Source organism: Nuphar pumila, chromosome 12 (genome assembly GCF_984573655.1).
Source record: "Nuphar pumila chromosome 12, dmNupPumi1.hap1.1, whole genome shotgun sequence".
NCBI classification, from domain to species: Eukaryota; Viridiplantae; Streptophyta; class Magnoliopsida; order Nymphaeales; family Nymphaeaceae; genus Nuphar; species Nuphar pumila.
The window spans coordinates 6,816,258-6,843,998 of NC_143260.1; the positions used below are offsets into that span (position 1 = coordinate 6,816,258).

Here is a 27,741-nt window from a genome sequence, read left to right on the forward strand (position 1 = left end):
AGCTCTCCTATTTTTTGTATTTTTTACGACGGAAAAGTTTTGCACTTTTTATTTTTTAAATTACCAAAACAACCTTATTTTTTCTCTTAAGTACCTAAAATCTTGCTCAACTACCAAAATAAGCCGCGTTTGGGTGTTCGTGTAAATTGTGGTGGAGTTCATGAACTCAATTCTATTAGTCAATGCTTCACTATTCAAATTCGCGAACTCAGTCACGTTAGGATGCTAGAGAGAGCTCTCTCTGCTGGAGATAAAGTATGCTAACGTGCAGCCCTCTTAACTCCATGTTTTCTGCTTTTCCTTGTTTTTTTTATTAATTTAGATTTATACATTAGGGCCATAGGTGTTCGTTGCACGATTATATTACCTTTTTGCCACTACTATTGGGGATGTCTATGGATCGGATATCCAACCAAATCCGTATCTATTTAGTCGGATTCAATAGAACATATGAGATTTCATTAATAATCGGATTCTAACCCAATATGAAACTGAATCTAAATCGGATGGAATATCCAAATCCAATTATGTATTTTATCTGACCTCAAATCAATATTTGAATCCGATTAGATCAGACCCAGTAAAGCCTACATCCAAAATGAATCCAACCCGTATATATCCCTACTACTCTAGGAAAGCCAGCAAGAAACTGGATACATTTCAAACTAGACTGAGCATCCAGTGGACCTTGTTCCTACTAGCCTGGTTTATCACAACATAGCCAAGCCCACACGAACCCTAACAACTTGGCCGGATCCAACACATGCCTCCTAAGATCCATTTTGTTTGTTTTTTTAAATGTTGACCATTCCTTGATACATATGTGATCTACTTACTTGATTTTATAGCAATCAGCTCTGGAAGCATTCAATTTTAACAAATGAGTGGGTTTTTATAAGGTTCAAAAAATCAACGATCTACAATCTTTATAAATTTTAGAAGCTCCAAATATCGTGTTTCTTTTTTAATTGAAAACACATGATCCGGGTGTTGATTCATAGTAAATCGACCATGCCAAACAAGTTTATAGGGTCCAAATCGTGAAGAAAACTCCAAAAAAGCTAAAAAAAAAATCCAATTAGCATGTTTGTCACTACGTTCATTCAAGTCCTAATCTTCTGACACTGGATCCGATTATATCCGACCCGTTTACACAAAGGGCTCCAAACTCCAATCCAATATCTAATCGTCCTTACCTATAATGTTATGGCCATAATGGTCATTTCTCATTTGAAGACGCGCGGTCGACAACGTCTACGACATTCTTTTATCAGAAAAGGGTATTTTCGTCAATTAAGAAATAAAACATGCCCGTTGATCATTTTACATTTCCGGGCCTTTCTTTCACAGAGAGAGTTTCTATCTGCATTTCCACAGATGAGGATCTCTGAAACAACCGGTCTTCATGAAAAAAGGCTCGAATTTTTTTTAACTCTCTGAGAACATCAATCTGCAACTGCATGAAGACTCGATTCCGAGCTCTCTGAGAACATCATTTCCCGCGAAAAACTCCATTTGGAGCTCTAAGAAAGCATCAGCCTCAACGAATGCTCGATTCCGAGCTCCCTGAGAACATCACTTCCCGCGAAAACTCGATTTGGAGCTCTCAGATAGCTATCGGAAAGCATCAGTCTCCATGAACACTCGTGTCTGATCTCTCCGAAAGGAAAACGCTTCGCGAGAATCAGAAGTAGAAAGAATTTCATTTCTCGCGAGAGAGAGAGAGAGAGAGAGAGAGAGATTCTCTCAGGAAGCTAGGTGTGGAAGATTGTTGAAGAAAGGAAGATGCACGGAGAAGAGAGAAGGAAGAAGAGTCTCGCTCTCGTTTTGGCTTTCGCCTCTTGTTAGGTGTTTCGGCGTTTTACGGAGAGGGGACGCCATGCCTCTGGTGCGGTTCGAAGTGAGGAATGAGTACGGTCTGGGAGATCGCGAGGTCTACGGTGCGGCGGATAAGGACGACTCGAGGGCGCTCCTCGAGGGCGTCGCCGTCGCCGGACTCGTCGGGATCCTTCGGCAGCTCGGCGATCTTGCGGCGTAAGCTTTCTTCTGTTGCCTAATTATCTCTCATGTTATCGGCATTGTAGGATTACTCGTTCTCCTTGCTGGATTTGGACGCTTTTGCTTTTGTATTTATACCTGAGAATCGTCGGCTGCTTTCTATGCATACGCTTTTACTCTTTCTGCAATTTAGTGTGGGAACTACATTGCTATGGAGTTCTTGGCATTACATCCCTCTTTTTATGGCCACCATTGGCGATACACTCTGTCTGTTGCGAGTAGAATACTAAGAGAATTGATGCCAATGCAGTTCAGATTTTCGAATTTAGATTCTCTATTTTTTTTTTATGTTTGTAGACAGAGCTCTGCTATGCCTAGTTTCTGATTCGTTTTACTTGAATTTGCTTTTGAACGCTATAATTGGCCCTATTTTAGACTTAAAATTTTAGCTGCGAACTGAATGCTTCGAATTCTCAAATTTCATAGGTCGCTGTCTTCTTTGATTTAGTCAAAATGTTGGGGATCAGAGTTTGTTATCTGAATTGGTACATTGTGCGAATGAAGAAATTAGTGTACATAGAGCGCTTACTATGTGACATTCGATGAAGATTGATTTCAAATAAATTCTTATGCTTATTGTTGATTTCTCTCAACTAAATGTAGACCATGGCATTGTGACCATGAACCTTCTTAAAATTTGGGAGGTGCTATTATTTCATATTAAGAAGGAAAGGAGAAGTAAAATTTAAAGATGGGGCCAAAGCTGGGTTAGTTTCAGTAGGGATCACTGTAGGTCCACTAAAACTTGTTACCTAATAGCATTAGTATGTTCATTTGTTAATTTGCATATATCATGACTTTTGAATAGTTCATTGCCAATCAGTTGATTCAATATGTATAAAGTGATTTCTAAAAGATCAAAGTGGAAAAGAGCAATAAGCAGGAAAGGCCAGACTATCAAAACCTTTTTTGTCTATGTAGCGGTCATGATTTAGGAAAAGTAAGAATAGAGGTTTGCACATTGTATTGATCTGACCTAAAAGAGGGGAATTCTATTTCTCCAAACCACCATAATTAAATTCTCCTAGTAGCTAGAAACTCATTGGAGAAAACCACAAGAATAGAATTAGAAGTCGGGTTTGAACTGACTTTGCTTTCATCAACATCCAGATTTTTCTTACAAAGAATGCCTATTTGTATTGGTGGTGCCCTTCTTTCCTTTCTCTAATTAGGGTAGAATTTGACTATTAATTAAAAGAGAAGGTATGTACTCAATTAAGTAAATCGTATTGCAAAAAATAGAAGTAGATATCTGGATAGAGCATGTTAACATGTTTAATACACCAACTCACTTTGTATCAATAACCTGCAAAATAAGCTCACATTGGCTGAGAATGGTGGTTGATGAACTTCATTTATTTTGTTGAGTGTAGCTCCCACAATAAGCTTGCCATGTGTTAAGCATGGTTTATTTACTAAGGATCAGACATTGGTAGTGTTTTTCAATGTAATAATACAATTTTTGAGTCGTGAAATTTTGGTACATTTTGGACCTTTGACTTTAAAGCCCTTGAAAACCTGCTTACACTTCACAACCACATGATATTTGGTTGGGGCATGTGCCTTGGAACAAGAGGATGCCAATTCAAATGATTGACAATGGAAAAAGAATAAATTTTCAGTGAAGTCTTGAGCTTGCTTGTTAGGATCCCAAGCGAGAGTTCTGGCTGCATTTGGCCCAAGTGCTTGTTTGATGGCTTGTCCAAGATTGGCAAAATGAACAAACAAAAGAGACAAAACACTCGTTTTGTTCTTTCTGTAACAACTGTACCAAATTCAATGTTCGTTTCGACTGTACAAGAGGTTGTGCTCCTTGTGTCCAACATTTGTTCTACGTTGTATGTGGACAACATGAACACACAGAAATAATCGGTCAGATAACTTTGTTTTGGATTGTAAGACTCGATCTGCCCAACCGTAAGAATGTTTTAACATGTTTATTATGGAATTTAGCCCTAGATATGAATCTCGGATTTGATCTAAATACTAAAAAATATTTATAAGTTGAGTAATTTGAGAAAAAATAAGAATTGATATTTTTTATATATAAATGATTTAATCAATGTCATATCACATCTAATTATGAAATTTTATCATAAACATATCAAACCGTAAAATCAAATTAACTATAAAAAATCAAATTATCAAACCCTGTTAAATCATAAAACCTTAAAATGCATTAAAATAAATCATAAATAAACCAAAAACCTTAAATTGTAAGAAAAATAATCCAAAAAATTAAATAAAAAATCCCTAATTTAAACCCTAACCCAAGAAAATAAAAAAAACTCTAATCAAATACAAAAAAGCCTTAATCAAATTAACCATAAAAAACCATAATTAAAAAAAATCGATTCAAAGCCCTAATCATAAAAAATAAAAACTCTAATCAAATAAAAAAAACCTAATCAAATTAACTATAAAAAACCCTAATTTAAAATTTTTGATTCAAATCCCTAATCGAAGAAATCAAATTAAAAAACCTAATCAAATTAACTACAATAAAAATATAAATACAAAAAACATAAATATATCATAAAACCCTAAAATGCAAGAAAATAATTCAGAAATAAACCAAAAAACCCTAATCTACAAGAAAATTAAACCAAAAAACCTAAACTACAAGAAAAATAAACCATAAATAAACAAAAAATCCTAAACTATAAGAAAAATAAACCATAAATAAACCAAAAAAACTCTAAACTACAAGAAAAATAAACCAAAAAATTAAACATAAAAAGCCCTAATTCAAACCCTAATCAAAGAAAATCAAAGAAATTCAAAGAAAAACAACCTTAATCAAATCAAGAAAACCCTTAATGAAATGAACTATAAGATGCCTTAATTAAAGAAATTTGATTCAAAACCTAATCAAATAAAATATTTGATTCAAAGCCATAATCAGAGAGAGAGAGAGAAGAAGAAAGAGAGAAGGAAAGAAGAGAGAGAGAGGAACGATGAAGAGAAAGAAGAAAAGGGGGGAGAGAGAGAGAACTTTCATCATCGGCAGTCGGTTTTCACCGTCGAGCTCTCGCTATCTGGTGGCTACACAGGAGAGAGAGAGAGAGAGAGAAAGAGAGAGTTAGGGATGGGAGGGGGAGAAATGAGAGGGCGTCAGGGGTACCCCCCCTGACGCCCGCTACCCCTGACGCCCACTCATTTTTTTTATTACACCGTCCATACAGTCCCTGCTCTTTTCATAACAGGGGGGGTCAAACGAAAATAACAATGGAAAATGGATGTGGCAGACGTGTTCCTCTGGTCCATCGTTGTAATGAAACCAAGTGCTCTCTACACACCTCAAACAAGAGGCCAATACAACGGCCACACAAAGGGAAAAAACACAATAGCCACTTAGGGGCTTAGAGAAACACACAACACTTAAAAATATAATCTTTATTTCATACACAATGCACACAAAATGTGTAGCATTACAAGGGGTTCAACCCCCATATTTATAGGCAAAAAGAGGAGTGAGAGGCTCCCCAAAATCTAGCTGTTGGGGCTCCCCAACAGCTAGAAATTTAGCCATTGGGAGTTCCAATAGATATATTATTGTTATATTGTCAAGGACTGAAATGTCCTTGACAATATAACATATCACAAATAAAAATAAAAATAGCCCCTATTGGGCGACACCTATTATAGAAAATTACAATAGTTAAAAAGACCAAAATACTCTTAGAGGATAATATATATTACAACCATACATATATATATGCTTATACAACCCATATTTTAACACCTCCCTCAAACTCACGGAATGACGACCGAGAGTTTGCCAAGAAGAAAGTGGTATCTGAGAGATGGTATCACCTTAGTGAAGAAGTCCTCCAATTGATATATATATATATATATATATATATATATATATATATATATATATATATATATATATATATATTTGTAAGCCCTAGGGGCATTTCGGTCAATTCAACATTCTCTCTTTTTACGCATCTTCACAATTGTGAACATGCATGTAATTTTTATTATTTTTCTTTTTCTATTTTTTTTCTTTTTCATTTCTTATTTTTTTATTGCTTTGAATAAGTCAAAGTGAGAGGGGGTAGACCTTGGACCCCCTCCAACGGCTAGAATTCTAGCCATTGGAGAGGCTTCCCCCCCTTTTAGATGTATTCTTGTGAGAGCCTTTGGTGCTCACCCTCTCTTATTGGATTCAACTTATGCATTTGTGGGTGTCCCCTTTGTACCTTTTTGGTGCTTTTGTTCAAGTGTTCTTGATGTGTGTTTGAACACATATTCTTTTATGGTGTTGGTGCTTTTAGTGCACATCTTCGAAGGTATTTTTACATGGTATCAGAGCAAGGTTCAAAAGAAAAGAAGATTGTGCACTTTTTGTCTTTGTTGGAGCACCTCGAAAAGTGTGCCATCAAGGTGTGGTGGTTGGAGTGAAGACTCGGTCCTTCATTCAATATTTTAGAAGCATTCTACATCAAGTAGGAATTCATGTCGTATTGTGGTACGCATTTACCTCTCTTTCTATTCTCTCTAATGGGTGAAAAGGATTTGCACTTCTCCCTTGGCTTCAAATTAAATGGAGTGAATTATCAAGTTTGGGCCGGGAATATGGAGGCCCATATCAAAGGGAAGGGTCTTTGGGGATATGTTTAAGGAACTATTCCCGAACCCGAACCTAAAGTTACTATTGTTGAGGAAGGGGAGATTAAGGTCCTTGAAGGGGAAGAAAGAGAGAGGGCTTTTGAAGAATATAATAAGAAGCATGAAGAATGGGAAATGAAAAACTACAAAATTCTTTCGTGGTTCTTTTCTTCCGTTGAAACTAAAATCAATACTAATATTTTGAAGTTTAAGAAGGCATATCAAGTATGGGAATATCTTGAACGGATGTATGCGTCAAGAGATTTATCCCATAAATATTATCTTTAAAAAAAAACTTTGACTCTCCAACAAGGAGAATTGACCGTAAGGGAATATTTTGTCGAGTTATCGGGTATATGGGATGAGCTTGCCCTCCTCGAACCAAAGTGGAGTGGAGAGGCGATTGAGCTAAGGCAAAAACAACTTCAAGAGGATCATTTCTTTAATTTTTTAAATGGGCTTAGACCCGAGTTTGAGCAATCTAGATCCTCTCTTTTATCTTCCTTCTCTTCCCCTCCTTTGGAAGATGTTTTAAGTTTTAACTAAATTGAGTGGAGAGGAAACTAGATTGGGAATGAATAGAACCAATTAAAATGTGTTGGTAGTCCCTTCTAAGAATGAAGATGAAGGAGCTTATGCGGTGTCAAGACCGGGGAACAATGTAAAAACCTACAAACCTCCTCATTTCAAGAATCAATATCAAGGAGGAAATGGGCAATATGGTAAGATAGACTATAGCAAGCTTCATTGTCGTTTTTGTAAAGAACCGGGGCATATAAAGCCTATTTGCCCTAAATGGAAAAAATTGCTTGCAATGGCTACCACCTCTCAACCGGAAGAACGGCCATCCTCATCAAATGGATCTCTTTCTCTCCAACAAATTATTGAAGCCCTTCAACCATTGATTAAAGGATCTATCTCTGGAGCCGCTATGTCCTCTTCACCTCCAGGTAAAATTCTTTGGCTCTTAGATTCAGGAGCATCCTTTCACATGACTCCGAATGCACTTGCTTTGTCCAATTATTCTAAAAATATTTTGCCATCCTTTGTATCTACTGCGGATGGGGCTTCTCTTGAAATCAAAGAAACTAGTGAATTTGAAAGACAAGATTTTTCTATTCCTAAAGTTAGATTTATCCCAAAATTGAATTTAAATTTATTTTTCGTCTCTCAACTTTCAGATTATGGGTGTGATATCAAATTCTCATCACATAAATGTTGGATACAGGATCGCCAGTCCGGGAAGTTGATTGGGGAATGCTCTAGAAAGGGTGATCTCTACTTTATGGAATTTCTTCAAATTCCGAAAACATCTTTTTGTAACATTGCCCAACATGAAGATATAAATGTTTGGCATAAACGTCTTGGGCGTCCAAATATTGACAAACTTTCTCATATTCAGTTTACTAAAACTCTATGTAAGGAGAACTTCAATTGTAATGATTGCATTTTGGGAAAAATGAGAAGCTTACCTTTTGGATCAAGATCAACTTTTTCAACTAAGCCTTTTGAAATTGTGCATTCGGATGTATGGGGACCCGCACCCATTGTCTCTAAGGGAGGTTTTTCGTATTATGTTATTTATGTTGATGATTATTCAAGATATAGTTGGATATATTTTTTTCGACATAAACATGAAGTTTTCTCTACCTTTAAGAATTTTCATGCTATGATTCAAACTCAATTCAATGGAAAATTACAAGTCTTTAGAACCGATTCCGGAGGAGAGTATCTCTCAAATGATTTTATAAGTTATATTGAAGAAAATGGAATTATACATCAAAGGTTTTGTCCCAAAACCTCTCAACAGAACGGTTTAGCCGAAAGAAAACACATGCATGTCATTGAAACTACAAGAACCTTACTAATCTCTCAAAGAATTCCAAAAAGATTTTGGGCCGAAGCTGCTTTGGCCTTTGTCTATTTAATAAATCGTCTTCCATCCAAAACCTTAAGCCAAAAATCTCCTTTTCAAGTCTTATTCCAAAAAGAACCTGATTATAACAGATTACGAAACGAATTTTTGGTTGTAAATGTTTCGTTCTTACCAATAAAAATGACAAGTTATCCCCCAAAGCCATTCTCTGCACTTTCTTTGGTTATTCAGAAATCCAAAAAGGATTTAGATGTTATGATTTTCAAAATGATAAGCTTTATGTGTCAAGAAATGTAACCTTTTTGGAAAATGAAAGTGGTTTTGAGAAAGACAAAACTCCTCCTAATGATGCTGATTATTCATTTTTATTTGAATTATTAGATAAGAACGATGATTTTAGTGACGATGAGACAAACTTTGAGAATGAAATGCCTATGTCTATTGAACAAACAAATGATAGAATTCATGTGTTTGCTCAACCTATAGAAGAAATAGTAAGTGAACCAATTACTTGTTCACACAGGGATAGGGATTCCTTTAGAAGTGCCATGGAAAGATATAGTGATCTTAGTGAGTCTACCCAATCTAGCAACTTACGAAGAACAGAGAGACTTAGAAGGAACCCATCTAGATTTATATCTTACGAATCTTTTTCTCCAAAACATAGAGCTTGTCTTAGTGCCATACATTCATATGAAGAACCTAGGAGCTTTGAAGAAGCTCAAGAGAAATTAGCATGGAGAGATGCTATGGAAACTGAGCTTAGTGCTCTTAACCGAGCCAAAACTTGGGAATTTCAATGTCTTCCCGAAGGAAAGAAGGCAATTGGATGTAGATGGGTCTTCAAAGTTAAAACCAAGAGCGATGGGACTCTTGAAAGATACAAAGCTAGACTTGTTGCAAAAGGGTACAATCAGGAGTATGGTATTGATTACGATGAAACATTAGCTCATGTGGCTAGAATGGTCACTGTGAGATGTTTAATTACTATTGCATCTATTAGAAAATGGAACATATATCAAATGGATGTTAAGAATGCGTTTTTGAATGGAGACCTAAACGAAGAAGTCTACATGAAACCTCCCCCTGGCATGAATGTTCCTAAGGAAAAAGTTCTCTGCCTTAGAAAAGCCTTATATGGCTTAAAGCAGTCTCCAAAAGCTTGGCACGATTGATTCAACGAAATAATGATTGAAATAAGATTCATTTCTTGTTATACTGACACAGCTCTTTTTATCAAAAGATCTAATGATGGAATTGTAATTTTGTTGTTATATGTTGATGACGTGCTTATTACAGGTAGTGATGTTAAAGGCATCAGAAATATCAAATCCACTCTCAAGGAAAAGTTTGAGATGTCAGATCTGGGATATCTGACATATTTTTTGGGTATTGAAGTTGTTTTTTCTCATAGAGGTTATTTTTTGTCTCAATCTAAGTTGGCATGTGAGATTCTTGACAGATCCGACATTTCAGATGAGAAAATTTGCAAGACTTCTGAAGTTGTGGGCTCTAAAATGAAGATTGATGATGGGGTTCCTCTGGATAACCCTACTCATTATCGGCAACTTGTGGGGTCTCTTATGTATCTTAGTATTACAAGGCCCGATCTCACGCCGTTCATATTGTAAGTCAATTCCAGCATGCCCCCACCTCGGTTCATATGAGTGTTGTCCTTCGTATTATCAGATACATAAAATGCACAGTAAACAAGTGAGCAAGTGAGTATTTCTTTCCTCGTCTTTTAATTTAGAATTGATTGCATATATTGACTCTGATTGGGGAGGTGACCCAAATAACTGTCACTCCACCACTGGATTTTGTATCTTTTTTAGGTGAATCTCTAATCTCGTGGAGGTGCAAAAAACAACAGAAAGTGTCTATTTCCTCAACAGAAGCAAAATATCGGGTCATGGCTTCTACAACTATGGAGATCGCGTGGATTCATCAACTTTTAAAGGACATGGGGGTGCAGATTCAGGGACCTACAAGATTGTGTTGTGACAATAAAAATGCAATTTATATTGTTAAAAATCCCACGTTTCATGAACGCACCAAGCATATTGAAATGGACTATCATTATGTCAGAGAAGCCTACTTGCAAAAAGTCATAGAGCTTCCTTACGTGACTTCAGAATACCAGTTAGCAGACTTCTTCACAAAGGTGTTATGTTCCCCCAGATTTCATTTTCTTCTTGGCAAACTTTCGGTCATCGTACCCTAAGTTTGAGGGGGGTGTTAAAATATGTCACTCTTATATATATATATATATATATATATATATATATATATATATATATTGTAAGCCCTAGGGGCATTTCGGTCATTTCAGCATTTTCCCTTTTTACGCAACTTCACAATTGTGAACATGCATGTAATTTTTATTATTTTTCTTTTTCTATTTTTTTCTTTTTCATTTCTTATTTTTTTATTGCTTTGACTAAGTCAAAGTGGGAGGGGGGAGACCTTGGACCCCCTCCAACGGCTAGAATTCTAGTCGTTGGAGGGGCTCCAACGTCTAGTAGGAGCCCCTTCCACTTGGTCTCCTTTTGTATTATAAATAGGGGGCTTCCCCCCCTTTTAGATGTATTCTTGTGAGAGCCTTTAGTGCTCACCCTCTCTTATTGGATTCAACTTATGCATTTGTGGGTGTCCCCTTTGCACCTTTTTGGTACTTTTGTTCAAGTGTTCTTGATGTGTGTTTGAACACGTATTCTTTTATGGTGTTGGTGCTTTTAGTGCACATATTCGAAGGTATTTTTACAGGCACATATGGTAGAGTGATGGTTTTCTTCAGGAACTCTACATGGACATGATGGCAATCAATTTTGATGTGCTTCGTTCGATCATGAAATGTATGGTTGCTCGCGATATCACAATATAATCTTGAGGGTGCAGATATGAAAACCTCCAAGTCTTTTAGTAACTGTCTCAACCTCACTAACTCAGAAGTCGCAGTGGCCATTGCATGATACTCGGTTTTTGTGGAAGATAGAGGCACCTTCTGTTATTTCTTGCATCTCTAAGATATCAAAGAATCACAAACAAAAACACAAAAATCAGTGGTTGAACGACGATCATTTACATCTCCTCCTCAATCAAAGTCAGTATATACAATAACATCTAATGGGGATGAAGATGATGAAAGCAAAACATGATTGATAGTATTTTTAACGTATCTAATTATTCTCTTTACAACACTCATATGTACTTTAGTGAGAGAATGTTGAAATTGACTAGCAGTATGAATAGCATGAGCAATATCAAGATGAGTAATAGAAAGGTAAGTTAAAGCTCCAATCATTTAATGATATGGAGTTAGATGCTTCAGAGGTTATCCATCATCGTTTTTCATTTTTGCATTAATGACCTCTGGCGTTTCCACTCTCTTTTCATCGGTAAGACCCGACCTTTCAATTATCTTGGTTGCATACTTAGTCTAAGACAAAAAATACCCTCGGGTGAGTAAGCAACTCATATTCTAAGGAAATATTGAAGAAAGCCAAGATCTGTCATATCAAAATATTTTTGTAGAACATCTTTGATATGACTAACTCCTTGTTTATCACCTCTTGTGATAATCATATCTTCTAGATAGAAGAGCAAAATAACTAACCTGCATTAGAGTACTTAACAAACAAGGCAGTATCAGTATAACAAGATCTAAATCCTAGTTGAACCATCACATTATTAAAACTATCATACCAAGCCTTATGAGCTTGTTGTAGACCATACAAAGCCTATCGTAAACGAAAAACTTTTTCATGTGCCAAACCTAACCTGATTGGAGGTTCTGTATAAGCTTCTTCATTAAGCATTTCATTTAAAAAGACATTTTTAACATCTATTTGAAAGATAGGTCATTTTCTAATAGATGCGATGGTGATGAGTTCGATACTGAGGCAAAGGTTTCTTCATAATATATCTTATATTCTTGACGAACTAGTCTATCTTTGTATCTTTCTAATATTCCATCACTTTTGATTTTAATTTTATAGATCCATCAACATCTTAGGGTTTTCTTTCTTGTAGGTAATGATTGAATCTCTCAAGTTTTGGCTTTTTTTAAAGCTTCTAATTCATTATTCATGGCCTCAATTCATTCATGATGATTTTTGGCCTCATTAAAAGAGGTGGGTTTGACATAGGAGTGTATGACCATAAGGAAAGCTCTATAGTGAGGTTCAAACGATTCATAGGATACAAACTTACTAGATTTTTGAGATATTCTCGTAGTTCTTCTAATACTAGATTGATCTATGTCTTGACTTTGTATATACCTTTCTAATGCACATGGTGGTTGGCCTTGTATACGACGAGAGTATGTTTGAAATTCATTGTGAGGTTCAACAATAGTCATATCACCTTCATGTACATCATGAGTGTTACCATTGACACTCTCATGCATATCATGAATATCATTACTTTCATTCCCATCAATATTGTCATTATTATGTCCATGCATAGGATCAAACAAAAATGAATACTCACATGGTTTCTTAGACTCAATTTTTCCAAAACCATTTTCTTTTTTCAAGAAAAATTGCATTCCTTGAAACATAAAGTTTTCCTTTCTCAATATCATAACACTTAAACCTTCTTCTTTTTTTGGCATATCCTAAGAAAACACAAGGGATGGCCTTAGTGGAAAACTTATCATTTTTGTTGGAATGAACAAAACATTTACAATAAAAAATTCTTTATCATTAATAAGCGGGAGAGATTTTAAATAATTTTTCAATGGAAGACGTATTTTCAAGAATAGTAGAAGGTGTTCTATTAATTAAATAAACCTCTATAAGAGCAACTTCAACCCAAAACTTTTTTGCAACATTTTTGGACATTAGAAGAGTCTTAGTGGTTTCAATAATGTGCCGATGCTTTCTTTCAGCTAACCCATTTTGTTGTTGGGTGTAAATGAGTAATCTCTTTTAAAATATTTTGACAACAACTCTCCCCTGGAATCGGATTTAAATATCTTGATGGTGGTTTGAATTGATTTTTAACATACAACAACAAACAACAACAACTACGCCTTCATCCCAAAACAATTGGGGTCGGCGATATGAACCAAAAAAGAAAAGCATTCTGGGTCTTCCACATGAATCTTTCTCCTCCAATCATTTCTATCCAATGCCATGTCCTCAGTGAGGTTCAAAGCATTCAAATACTTTGGATTTGTGTCTAAAAAAATAAATCCATGCATGCCTACTATAATCATCCACAAAAATCACATATTAAGAGACTCCTCTTTTAGACATAACCGGTGCCGGTCTCCATACATCTGAATGTATTAAGTCAAAAGGTTCTTTAGATATAAATTGGCTATTTTTAAAAGGTAAAGATTTCATTTTTCAAGTATGCAATCTTCACAAACAAAATCCTTTTCATTACAACTTTCAAAAAAAGGAAATAAAGACATTTTTGACATACTTGGATGTCCTAATCTCTTATGCCAATGTTCAATACTTTTTTTCTCAAAAAATTGAAAAAAAATTGATTTGATAGTTCCAAATTGTCCATGTAGTAGAGGTCACCTCTTCTATGGCCTCGCCCAATTGGCTTCTTAGACTGGATATCATGTACCAAACAATTATTAGATGAAGAAGTGACCTTACATCCATGGTCGGTAATTTGAGAAACGGATAAAAAGTTGAGATTAAGTTTGGGTACTACTCTAATATTTGGGACATAAAATTTTTTTTTATTTTTGGAAGAATTTTGTAAAGTACCCAAGCTTTTAATTTTTAAAGACGTTTCATCGGCGGTTGAAACACAAGAATCATTGAAGTTAATGAGACATTTGGATTGTATGGACTCATTAGGAGTCATATGGAAAGAGGCATCAGAATAAAAAATCTAAGAGTTCTTACCGAGGTCTACGCATGTTAATACAACCACATGAAGATTGGCCTTTGATTAGTGGTTGAAAGATTTTCATGAGTTAAGCAAACAAAACATTCTTGGACTCTTCATCTACACCACCTCTTTAACTTGATGATTTCATAGAGACCACTTTCTTTTTATTTCTCCTTTTTGGGCAAAATAGCTTGATGTGACTTGGCTCTTTGCAAATGTGGCATATTATCTTGCCACATTTTTTGTATTCATACTTGCATTTCTTTTATAGTCATTTTGGCCTCTTCCAAAGTGAGGTGACCTATATGCTTTAGTATGATTTTTGGATCTTGATATAGCAATCATCGATTCCTCGTCTTTGCCAGGAGAGGGTTTCTTTAATCTATTATCTTTCATAGTTAGCTATTCTAAAGTTTCTACTATAAAAGAAATACCATCTCTGTAAAAAATGGCTGATTTTGTTCCTTCAAATTCAGGCCTAAGCTCATTTATGAAATTATAGAAATGCTCTAAGTTGATTTGTTTTTCTCGAAGTTCAATATCAAGTGGACAATGCCACTTAGGCTCTAAGAGAGCTAATTCATCCCAAAGACGAGAGAGAGCATTGTGGTATTATCTTATGCTCACATCTTCTTGGGTCATAGTTTTTTCTTTCTTTTGGAGATTACATGGGCTACATCCTTGAGAGAATACATATCTTGGAGATATTTCCAAGCATCACTAGCAAATTTGAACTTTGCTAAAAGAACAGGGATTCCACGATCTCATGTCTACACGAGCAAGCTTTACCACGATCAAGGTCACAATGGCTCTAATACCATGTAATGAAACCAAGTGCTCTCCATACACCTCAAACAAAAGGCCAATACAAAGCCTGCACAAAGGACAAAAACACAATAGCCGCTTAGGGGCTTAGACAAACACACAACACTTAAAAATATAGTATTTATTTTATATACAATGCACACAAAATGTATAGCATTACAAGGGGTCAAACCCCCATATTTATAGGCAAAAAGGGGAGAGGCTCCTCAAAATATCGCTGTTGGAGCTCCCCAACGGCTAGAAATCTAGCCGTTGGGAGCTCCAACAGCTATATTACTGCTATATTATCAAGGACATAAATGCCCTTGACAATATAGCATATTATAAATAAAAATAAAAACAGCCCCTATTGGGAGACACCTATTACAGAAAATTATAATGATTAAAAAGACCAAAATACCCCTGGTGGTAATAAATATTACAACCATACATATATATTCTTATACAATCCGTATTTTAACAGCCACGTCCAATGTTTGATGGACCCTGCGTGACGCGCGGGATGTGCCATCAAACATACCCTAACGGATCCAAACTTGAACAGCCCATGATTCAGCCTGTTCATCTTGGTTACCAGCCCTACTGGCAACACTTAACCTATTTGAACATGCCTTGTCTTATGCTTTCAATTCCTCATGTTTGTGGATTCTCATATTCACTTAATGCTTTGAAAAGCAACACATGTTGGCTGTTAATTCACATAGAAGTTAATCTGTTACTGACCCAATGCGAGGAGAGTATAGGCTTGATTCAATGGAGGGAAGGTGGTAGAGAAGTAGGGAGAATCATCTAGCTAGGGAAGGAAGGAAAGAGAGAAGGCAGGTTGACCTTGGGAGAGGGAGAGAGATGGGGAAGTTGGAATGGTTGAGAAGTTAGGGAGGGGGGTTAGAGGGTTAAGATTCTCTAACAACAATTAGTTAGAGTCAATCTCTAGCCAATTAGGCTTAGAACCAATAGTCTCTATTGAAAATTCAAAACATTAGAACAAAGTACAACATAGAATGAATTACAAGTAGAGTTAGGGGGTGTTTATAGACCCATGCCCTTCCTAACTACCTTTGTCACATCAGTGCAAGTAAAATTACCCAATTACCCTTGGAATTACAATAATTTCCAGCCTTTATCCTCATGGACCTGCATAGGCTAGTTCCCTCTTAGCCTATTCCCCCAAATAGGCTAGCCGGCTAGTATAGTTGACCTTGACTAATCCCTGGCTTGTATCATAATCCAATACTTGTAGGTTTGCTTAATGAATTGATTCCAAATTTCCAATCATTTCATCCAAACCTCCAAGGGATTTCTCTAGTTCATACAATTTCCATTTTATTTGTGTGCACAAGATTTGACATGCAGAGAACCAAGTAGTTTTTTATCTCTTGTAAGGATTGCTAACTAACCAGCCAACATGATTAATCCCAGGTCAACCTTGTCTTCTGGGTCACCTGTGTTTGATTTTGAGATTTAAGATGTAGTTTTCTTATGTTTGATGGTAAAAAACTAGCAAAATCAATTTTAACACTGATTTTCAAACTCATACCACCCCTTGACTATAGTGAATGCGTTTAATTATGCCCATTACCTTTTTTTCTCCTTCCCCTTATTTGTGTTAATTGGTTCAAACAGATAGATCTTTTTGCCTCATAGTATATCTGCATTCTACACAGAACTTGTGTTTGTATTGTCATGAAGTGGCATGGAAGCCGAGGCACAACCAAATTGAAAAAAAGCCAAAAACTAAATGCATAAACATAAGTCATTTAGTCAAGAGATAAGAACACCAAGAAATGGAATAAATAGATAATTTTATTAATAACAACAAATATACAAAAATTACAATACAACCTCACTACAAATCACTCAAGCACACACTCATATTTACACTCATCCTCTCTCAAGAAACACAATGAGGCATAAACCTCATATATATACAAACAGCCACATACTAGCCGCTAGACTATCCTAATGGTTAGTTTGACCCAACAGCTAGTTGGACCAGCTACAAAAAACAGTAAAATAAAAAGTACAAAAATACAAAACAAATCAAAGTGTATGAAAAGAACCCTATTCTAGCCTACATGTATACAATAAGTATAGGTATCCTAACTAAGTAGGTATACCTTGACTAAAAAGCAAAATACAAGCAATAGGTATACATCCAGTACACCTAGAATACAAAACAAAAAGAAAACAATAAATATAATGCACGATACCCATAAATATACATGAGTATACTTAGGTATAAACAAGACAAGTACATATTTTCTAACATGTATAACTGAATATGAAATGTATCTTGCAAAGGTCATTGAGGAACCCTAAGTAGTGACGATGCTGTATTCAATGGACTGAGGACATGTTGGGAACAATATTTCCATCAGTTATGCTTCTAAATCTCTGTCATTATGAGTGAATATTGTGTAGGACTTCCTTCAATATTCATAGTCCTGCTTCTATTTGATTTGCCAATTTGTTTCTCTGTTCCTATGCAGAATCCTCACCATGTTCTTTCACACCTCATGGTCCATATTTGTTTGTTTCAGCTTCCTTCTTTTTCCATCTAATATTCATAAATAATTGCAACAGCTTATTGATGGGATTTTATGATGAAAGGGTTGCTTTCTTTTTTATATCTGTCACTATTTTTTATATCATCTGTTCTACATAGCATTTGAAAGTTGCTCTCTGAATTTTGAATCATTCTTCTGAAATGTTTGTTGGACAAGAATGACTTATCCACCCTTGGATCCAGGTACAGACTGACTAATGTGGTATTGTATTTTTCACACTTTCTCTTGTCTAGATTTGCCACTGAAATTTTTCAAGATTTACATGCCCAAGTGACGGTCACTGCTGCAAGAGGCCAGGACATGATGATCCGCATCCAACATTTAGAGGCAGGGCTTCCTTATCTTGAGAAGGCTGCTTTAGCTCAGACCAGCCATATCCATTTTACTTGTACAACAGGTATTTTTTTAAGCTTTGTACTATTCCCTCTAAATTTCTAGCCTCTATGATCATAGGGATATCAATGGGTTTGAAGTTATCCGATATCCAACCTGAATTTGAGTTTGATTAGGTAAATGAAACCAAATCTGATTAAATTTGGATTCAGATGCTGTCTAGTATCTCTTAACCAAATCTGACCAATATCCAAGTCTGATTACATATATTTAACCAGATTCAGTTCTACTTTTCTCCATCCAAATTTGACTCTGATTAGCCAATATCCAGTTAGTCAAATCTGGTATTGGCAACATCCAACCGAAACCCGAATAGTTTACATCCCTACCTAATCAATCTTGGAATAGAAACTCATATGAGTATGGACTGTGAAGACTGTATGCCCTGTTACACAGAAAAGAAGAGAGAAGGAAAAGAATGGGAGACAATCTAGAGGTTGTAACCCAGGCTGGGACGTCACCTCTTTCTTATAATAAATAATAAAATATTGGGTACAATTACATATGTGAGTTTTGGCAACATCCAACCCAAACACATTACGTAAGGGAGAAAAGACAAAAAAGACCCTCATATGTGAGTTTTGACAGCTCCCCTCAAACTGTGCATGGATCTTGAACAACCATGGACAGTTTGTTTTTAAGAAACCAATATCGCAAGGAAGAGAGCAGTTCGGTGAATAGATCTGCTACTTGATCTTCACTCCGGAGGAACAGCGGATGAATTTCTTGACTCTACCTTTTCGCGAACAAAATGTTGATCAATTTCCACATGTTTCATCTTCTCGTGTTGGACCGGATCGGTGGCAATAGCTACTGCACTTCTATTATCAAAGAAGAGAAGTGATCGAGAAAGTCTTTGATGTAAATTAACCACCAAGTGTCTAGTCCATAATACTTCTACTGTTATGGCTGTCATTGCTCAATACTTTGCTTCAGTGTTGGACCGTGCAACAGACTTTTGTTTTCGGCTAGACCAAGATACTAGATGCTGACCCAAGAAAACTTCATATCCTGTGATGGATCATCTGGTGGAGGGATCACTAGCCCAGTCTGCATCAGAGTAGGAAAGAACTACAAGTTACAATCCATCATGGTGGCCAGAACTATCCTTTTTGTAGACAAGACCATCGTTGATCCTGACTTCTTTCACATAACAAAGAATTCTTTTAGCCACCTCCATGTGACCAAGTCTAGCTGACTGCACAAAATGTGAGACCTGATTTGTGGCATATACTAAGTCAGACCTCGTGAAAGTAAGATACTGGAGAGCTCCAACAAGGCTCCGGAACTGCTCTGGGTGGTAATGCAGGATCTTGTGGATTATCATCAGACAAATTTACACTGACTGCAATGGGAGTCTGTGCTGGTTTGCAGTCCACCATACCGAAATGAGAGAGAATATCCATGGCATACTTTCGATGAGATAAAATAAGAGAATTTCTGAGATAAAATAAGAGAATATCCATGGCATACCCTCATACGTGAGTTCTAACATGGACTTTGTTCTTGCTAATTTGTCTAGTTTAGCTCTCCTTTTGATCTGTGTAATTGTCTGTACCTTTTTTTTTCCTTTGTTGGTTATATCAATAATGTCTGGAACCATTATAAGTCAGTTGAGACATCCAATTCTTCGTCCAGTAGAAGATAGGCCTAGAGGTCTGAGCACACACATTGGGAGACCTATTTGCATCTAGTGGCATCTCAAGGTTTGGAATTTGAGGTTTGGAAAATTGTTTTCTTAATTTGTAAACAAGTGTTTGATTCAAAACATCCACAATCACATTTCAATAGAATGGACTCAAAACATAAAGGAGAAACCATCAGAAATCATTCAGTTCCCTAGTTTTATGTTTAAGCAATAAAAGTGGCTATTGAAAAGGATTTTTTTTTAGTTTCTTTTTGGCCCTCATGACTTGCAGTTTCTGGTTACTAAATTGTGTCTCATACAATGCAGTATCATGGTTTTTCAGTTGGTTGTAGACCCTTTGTGTCAAAACACAAGATAAATTCACAGTGTGATTCAATGGGATTTCCTTATCAGTATTTTTTAAGATATTTAAGATGGCTGTTGCACAACTTTATAATGCTGGGAGCAGGCAATGTGCATTAGCACAGACACAATAAATTGATCGAAATCATGTGAAAAATCAAAGAGACATCAGCATCAATAAAGCTTATGAAGCACAAGAAAAGTCTCCTTGGAGAGGCCTTACTCGTTTATATAGAAGAGGGAAAGGGCATAGTATTACAATACCAAACAATGTGTGTGCTTGTGGGATTATTGCTTTCTTATTTTTGTTCAAAGGCCAATCATTTTGGTAATCAGTAGATTCAACCGCATAGCAATTTATATGTGTCTCAGTTAAATCATTCAACATAAACAACTTTCTTGGCACTATCTCTAGCTAAACTACCTGCCAGAATGCTTTCTTTGCCAATTGGAAATGTCCAATATTGTAAAAACGAATTTGTTTTCTTTAATTGCAGAAAAATATCTCTGAGGATCACTTCTCTGTTGGCAGTGATGTCAATGAGGACTTATCAGTCGCTGCATTCCAAATGTTTGAAATACTACATAAATCAGATCTTGCTGATATGCAATAGTCCAAATTCTTGCATTTTAGCATCAAAGGAATTTGCTCTGCATTTTATCATGCTATAGAAATTAAAGAAACTTTTATCTGAATGTTGCCCATAATGTCCTATGGTGTTTCTTCACTAATGATTGATGTCTTCTTACGGTAAATACTTGCTTTACAGGTTGTGACTGGCATGCCAGTGTCAAAACAGAACAAAATCACCTGACTCGGGGTGATCTACCTGGGTTTATAATGGATTCTTATGAAGATTGTCGTGGTCCACCTCGTCTATTCCTGCTTGACAAGTACAGTTGTTCTGTTTTCCTTTTTCTTATTCCATTTACCTCTCAACACATGTGCAAGAGGGTCCAGATGCACAAGCACTCTAATGCAAGGAATCTTTTTTCTCAGGTTTGATGTTGCTGGAGCTGGTGCCTGTTTAAAGAGATATTCAGATCCATCATTCTTTAAGATGGAATGGGCCATGTCAGAACTACTGAAAGCTGAAAAGGTTAAACAGGAAAAAATGCTCCTCAAAAGCAAGGTATACAATATATGGTACCCATTCTGTGGAATGATCAAACTAGTATTGCTACATCTTGCTTATTGTTCAGTAAGAACTCTCTCTTTCTGGGCTTCTATTGTTAAAGTTGCCTGAATTTTTACTTAAACATCAACGACAGTATGATCCCATAAGGAAACAATTTACTCGTTGATTAAGCAGGTTGATGTTACACATATATGAGAATGTAGAGAAGCTCCTGAGGCATTGTTATAAGTTGAAAATTGAAACTCTTTAAGCCATAAAAACTATAGCATTGCAGTGAAGTTGATACAAATATACCATCAATGCATTCTTTTGCAGTTGACTGGATTTGTAGACCCTGTAAATAGATGAAGTACAAAAAGTTCAGTTTTGAAATTACTGCTACTCTAAGGGGGTTCAGTTTCCTCTTTTAATTGGCATATACATATCATTTATCTGTTCACGTTTAGATTAATAGATTATTTTTTTACTGTTCAATTTTAATTAACAACTCACTCCAAGATTATATCTTGATTATGCATTGTCCATGACTTTGAAGTCATGTATTTTAATCTTCTTTTCCTTGACTTTGGTGAAACTCTTGATCTCACTTGGCTATGGTATAGTTACACAGCTTCTCATTAGCTCTTTATCTCCTAGCTTGTAGTTTAAGTTCTCTTCTTCTTTGAGTAAGGGTTTTTTGTTTTTTTTGTTCCAGTAAACTTAGACAATTACTTGCAAGTACAATTGCTAGGATTTTGAGCATTTCCTTATGTTTCAATTTCTGATTATCTTCAGAAAAAATTGAGAAGGCAGAAAACTGGAGAAGCACCAGATGCTGGATCATTGTCTAGGAATTATGACAGGTAAAAGTTGTATATATGGTGTGTGTGTGTGTGTGTGTGCGCGCACACACCTTTCATGATTGATGTGAGTTTGATCCACGTGAATATTGCAGTGCTTTTGATACTTCTTTGGATTGTAATGAGCAAAACCTCATTGGTGAGACTATCTCGACATATGATATGAAATCCAAGTCTAAGAATGACAGCAGATCTCAGCCATTTAACTCAAGAACCAAAATAAGCTACATGGAGCATTTGCTTGATGTAAATATTCCATCTGGACATGGAAAAGTAACAGATGCATTGGCTACTTCAGTTTCAAACACACAGTGCATTAATGTAGGGACTTCTGTTGTTTCTGATGATCAAGCTAAATCAGATGTAGAAATCGAATTTCTGTGTGAATTATCTCACAGGGGAAGAATCCCCGAGTCACCAGCTGTTTCTTGGGATGAGAAGATTGAAGATGTGAGGCTTGCCACTAATTCAGGTTTCAATGTTCTCAAGGATGAGAGTCAAGTTACAGCAGCTACCACAGCAGGTTTTTCTGAATTGCATTCAGAAGGAAACTTGTCTATCCCTGGAAATGTAGTTCAACATGTGGCCTTGGTTGATGATGAAAATAAACCAGAGTCATGTGCTGCTGAAAGCCAGGATAATGATGTAACTAGTGAGCCAGACAATTATGTGGATGCACTTAACACCATGGAATCAGAAGGTGAGACAGACTATGAGTGTAAGATGAAACAAGAATTGGAATTCCAATCTGCTGGTAAAAAACTAGGGATGAAATCTGGAACAAACAGGCAAGATCTCCCTCCTTACACTTCAGATAGTCCTGATGTTGAAATCCCTGGTGTTGTATCTGAAAGTTTCCTTAAACAAATGGCATCAAGTAATAGTCCTGAATCAACTTCAGTAGAGTTCTGTCATACAACTTCCATGATCTCCTGGGAAAATGGTGGTGTTTTGGGGGCTGAACCATCAAAGCCTTTGGATTCTAGTGCAACAGCCAAAGCTTATGAAGCTGGTTGTGAGGCACAAGGATATAAATCTGATGCAGTTATCCACACGAAGTTGGATGGTGGTGAGTTATTTAGCAAAATCGGTGGTTCAATGAAACAAACACAGAAGCCTGAATCAGGAAGAGATCTAAACCTGTTACCTGAGTGTGTCGCCCATACTGATGTTCCTGAGCTGCATCCAAATGAGTCGGTTCAAGAAACAATATACCCGGTTGATTCACAGACTGATGATTTGCAGAACCAACAAGCAAAACAGTACGATGGATTCTTCAGGCAAAACTCTGGTCATCCTACTGTAGTTGAATCATCCATGAAGTTTGAGAGTAATGGTTTCCAGAGGGGACCATTGACTGGTCAACAATTATCTGAAAAGTCAAGGAATATTAGCAATTGTGTGAATTTTTCAGATGGAGCTGTTCCTATTGACAGGATATCAGACATTCCAAAAGAACAAAAGGCTGGAGAAATTTCTCAGCCTGCTTGCGCAAATGCTGATTCCAAATCTACTTGTTTTGAACAACCAAGATCAGAACTAGGATCCCCAAGAAATTCGGTTTCTCCCAAATCACATTGCTCTGGCTGTTCATCTCCTCCATTGGAGCATATGAAGATATCATTTCATACAACTTCCATGATCTCCTGGGAAAATGGTGGTGTTTTGGGGGCTGAACCATCAAAGCCTTTGGATTCTAGTGCAACAGCCAAAGCTTATGAAGCTGGTTGTGAGGCACAAGGATATAAATCTGATGCAGTTATCCACACGAAGTTGGATGGTGGTGAGTTATTTAGCAAAATCGGTGGTTCAATGAAACAAACACAGAAGCCTGAATCAGGAAGAGATCTAAACCTGTTACCTGAGTGTGTCGCCCATACTGATGTTCCTGAGCTGCATCCAAATGAGTCGGTTCAAGAAACAATATACCCGGTTGATTCACAGACTGATGATTTGCAGAACCAACAAGCAAAACAGTACGATGGATTCTTCAGGCAAAACTCTGGTCATCCTACTGTAGTTGAATCATCCATGAAGTTTGAGAGTAATGGTTTCCAGAGGGGACCATTGACTGGTCAACAATTATCTGAAAAGTCAAGGAATATTAGCAATTGTGTGAATTTTTCAGATGGAGCTGTTCCTATTGACAGGATACCAGACATTCCAAAAGAACAAAAGGCTGGAGAAATTTCTCAGCCTGCTTGCGCAAATGCTGATTCCAAATCTACTTGTTTTGAACAACCAAGATCAGAACTAGGATCCCCAAGAAATTCGGTTTCTCCCAAATCACATTGCTCTGGCTGTTCATCTCCTCCATTGGAGCATATGAAGATATCATTTCACCCCATGAATGAACTGGATGCTTCCACATTGAATCTGGACTTTCCTGTTGAGCATAGTCCTGATGAAAGCATTAGAGATGTCTTTTCCCCATCTTTTCATCGGCTTGGTGAGAAAGAAATCACTAGTGAACTTGGTTTCCTTTCTTTGAGTCGCCAGAGCACCCAGTCCATGCCTTTGTTTGAAGAATCCATAACGTCAAAACAATTAGAGAGTGAAATTGATTCAGATGATGATACGTTCTGCAAGCCATCTCTCAATTTCTTAGAGGATATGCTCAGTCAGGGGTCCGAGTCAAACTCAGAACAGTGGGAGTGCAGCCAAATAAATGGAAATGATGATGATCAGTATGACGGTTTACATAGAATTTCCTCAGCCAACTCAATTTCTGGTTCTTTGGGGCTCGAGGAAACAAGTAATCCCTCTGATGGACCAGACTGTCCATATGAAACTAAGGATGCAGGAAGGAATAGCTGTTCAAAGTCCAGAAAAAGCTCAGCAACTGGATCGGTAGATCTTTCAGTTGCCAGCCTTCAGATATCTCAGATTGATTTGCAAGAGAAAGCGACAGGGCCAAAACAGCCATTGAGTTCTGCATTGCCTAATGTTGTTGCAAAGCCGCCGCTCCCCCCTCCTCCACCGCAATGGGGGCATAAAAAATCCCTAGTTTCCACAGTACAAGACCAAGAAACCTGTCACCCCATTTCTGTTAGTCAACCAATGGACTTGCAAGCATCAGAAGCTGTAGCTCTTTGTCAGTCCAAGCCTGCTGCACCATTGTCCCTAACAGAGTCCCTTGCTTCCCATGACAAGAGCATGGTAAATTCACCATATTTATTGTTTTGTCTCTTGAAGTTTGATTTGTTCATGTTTGATTTATTGCTTAGAATTTGTGATGTCTAACACAATGTGCATCAAATTTACAGTCGAAGAAACCTCTGGTATTGAATAGGAGTCCACGTATCCAGCAACCAGATGAACGAGAGATGTTGCTGGAGCAAATACGAGGAAAGGTTTGTACCATTTCCTTTCCATGTTTTGAAAATTTTCCAAATATAGAGTGATTATGTTCAGGACCCATTTTGAAAATTCATGGTAGACCAGTTTTTATCTGTCACATGAGGGATAAACCAAATATTCCAATGGTAAAATTTCATGCACATATTTACAAGCTGTGTGTTTGTATTGATGTACTTAGACCTTGAATTGATATTCAAAGCTTGGTAAGCATAATGAGAACCTAAGAAACGCTGCAAATCCTGTTTGACTGCCTCTATTTCACACCTTCAGAGGTAGAAGGCATACTTAATATGGTCTTTGGGTGGTTAATTGGATAAGAGCAAAAATGAAGAAAGGATTGCAAATAGACGCTATACAAAATTTTACTTAAGAGGTTCTAACTTGTTGGCTCACTAGCAGCCAAGGGGCTTCAGGATACGACCTCCAGCATGCATAGTCTACTGATAACGATGATCATGCTCTTGTAATGCATCTCTCTCATGGATTGGTCCAGGAACTAAAGGAAATTGGATCAAGAAGACCTGATATAGAGGGTTGGATAAGAAACTAAAGAGATTGGATGAGGATGATCTGATACAGTAGTGAGAATATAATGAAGCAGTAATTCACTGGAAATAAAACACTAATTCTGGAATTTTCACATGCTCCAAAATACTGTCAGCTGGTCGATTGCCTTTAGATGAATCATGTTGAGCAGAAATTAGTGAAGTAGTGCGCTACGACAACTACTCTGTGAAGAGAAATCAACTATAGGAGAGTTGGTTTTAGAGATGGGTGATTAAATGTATGTCCAAGTGGACAACTAACTTGGATAACATGATAGAAATCACCATTTTGCGAGTGTAAAATGAAGAAGAGTGTGAAGTAGCATGTTCGGGACTTCAATAAGTTGTCTATGCCCAATTTGGATGTTCCCTTTCTTTGTTAGTTAGGATCACATAGCTTTCTGATTATAATCATTGCAATTAGGTTATACACATGTTTGCGGTTTTCAGCAGAAATTTTATATTAGAATGGTACAAAATGAAATCATTTCAAATGTCTGTGCTATAATATATACAAATTTTGTGGTAAATGTATACTGTTTCGAGCTAGTGAATGCCCAATATAGGCATGCACATTTGCATTTCACATGATAACTACGTCACATGAATGTCATAAGATGTGACACCATCAAGGATGGTAAATAGATAGCCTAGTCCTGCTTCATTAGCTTGGATAAGACTAGACAAGTGTTCTCTAAATCCTACACAATGTTTAGAAACTAGTCTATTAGTGAGTGAGTGCATGCACATGTGCGTGTTTGTGTGTGTGTACTTTTTTTATTCTAAAACTAATCTACTACTTCTAAACTGCATTCTTCTGAACACTTGTGAGAGCAACCTGGCTCAAAAAGCCTTGTGAACTTGCTTCACAAGTTGGATCTGGCTACCTGGGCAAGGACTCTAGCAAGCAACATTGGTCTATTAAGTGCTTGCCTTTCTCATATGAATGTCTTCTGTTGCTTTTCATCTAATTTCGTGGATTTTCTTCATCAGAGACATTCCTAAATTTTCCTTTTGCATGATTAGTTTACATTTTTGTTGTTTCCAAATTTCCAGTCATTCAGATTGAGGCGCACTGTCACAACAACAAGGCCTAGCCTCTTTTTGCCAAGGCCTGCAACCAACATCAATGTCGCTGCTATTTTGGAGAAAGCAAATGCAATCCGCCAGGTTCAGCAGGCTTCTTTTTCTTTGGGTTTTCGTCTTTTTTTTTTCTTGCAGCACTGGAATTGGATTTTCAATAGTCACTCCTTAGGGATGCTATCTATGTACAATTCCTTGTGCTGAGGTTGTCACAGTTTTTATGTTCTAGATTGCTCATCCACTGCCCATGGTTAGTGGTATTTAGACGATCTTCTCATGCAATGCTTTAAACAGGCCTGTGCTGGTAGCGATGATGGAAGTGACAGTGATGAAAATTGGAGTGATGATTGAATTTCATGTGAACAGTGATACAACATACCATTGAGTACCCTCTTCCCCACACATGAAGCTGCTCAATCATGTATCTTGTTATAGGATTGCCATGATCTGTAAGTTAGCTCAGGTTGTGTTAAATATGTGAATAGGTCCCTCATATAATATATATTTGTTACATGCCTTGTTCACAGTAATTATCTTCCTAACATTCAAAATTGCTTTACTGCCTTGGAGAAAAATATGTCAAATTT

General features: G+C 36.8%; 1 protein-coding gene across 1 annotated transcript; it reads left to right on the top strand.

Annotated features, from left to right (window-relative positions):
- Positions 1-7,492: 7,492 nt before the first annotated feature.
- Positions 7,493-27,505, top strand: LOC149819819 (SCAR-like protein 2). Its single transcript, XM_089983502.1, has 12 exons — positions 7,493-7,628; positions 9,854-9,911; positions 10,017-10,181; positions 18,039-18,202; positions 20,959-21,082; positions 21,189-21,321; positions 22,102-22,169; positions 22,262-25,325; positions 25,433-25,519; positions 27,128-27,241; positions 27,384-27,404; positions 27,449-27,505. Exons 1-12 carry the CDS (start codon positions 7,493-7,495, stop codon positions 27,503-27,505), a joined length of 4,191 nt encoding a protein of 1,396 aa, XP_089839628.1.
- The last annotated feature ends 236 nt before the right edge of the window (positions 27,506-27,741 follow it).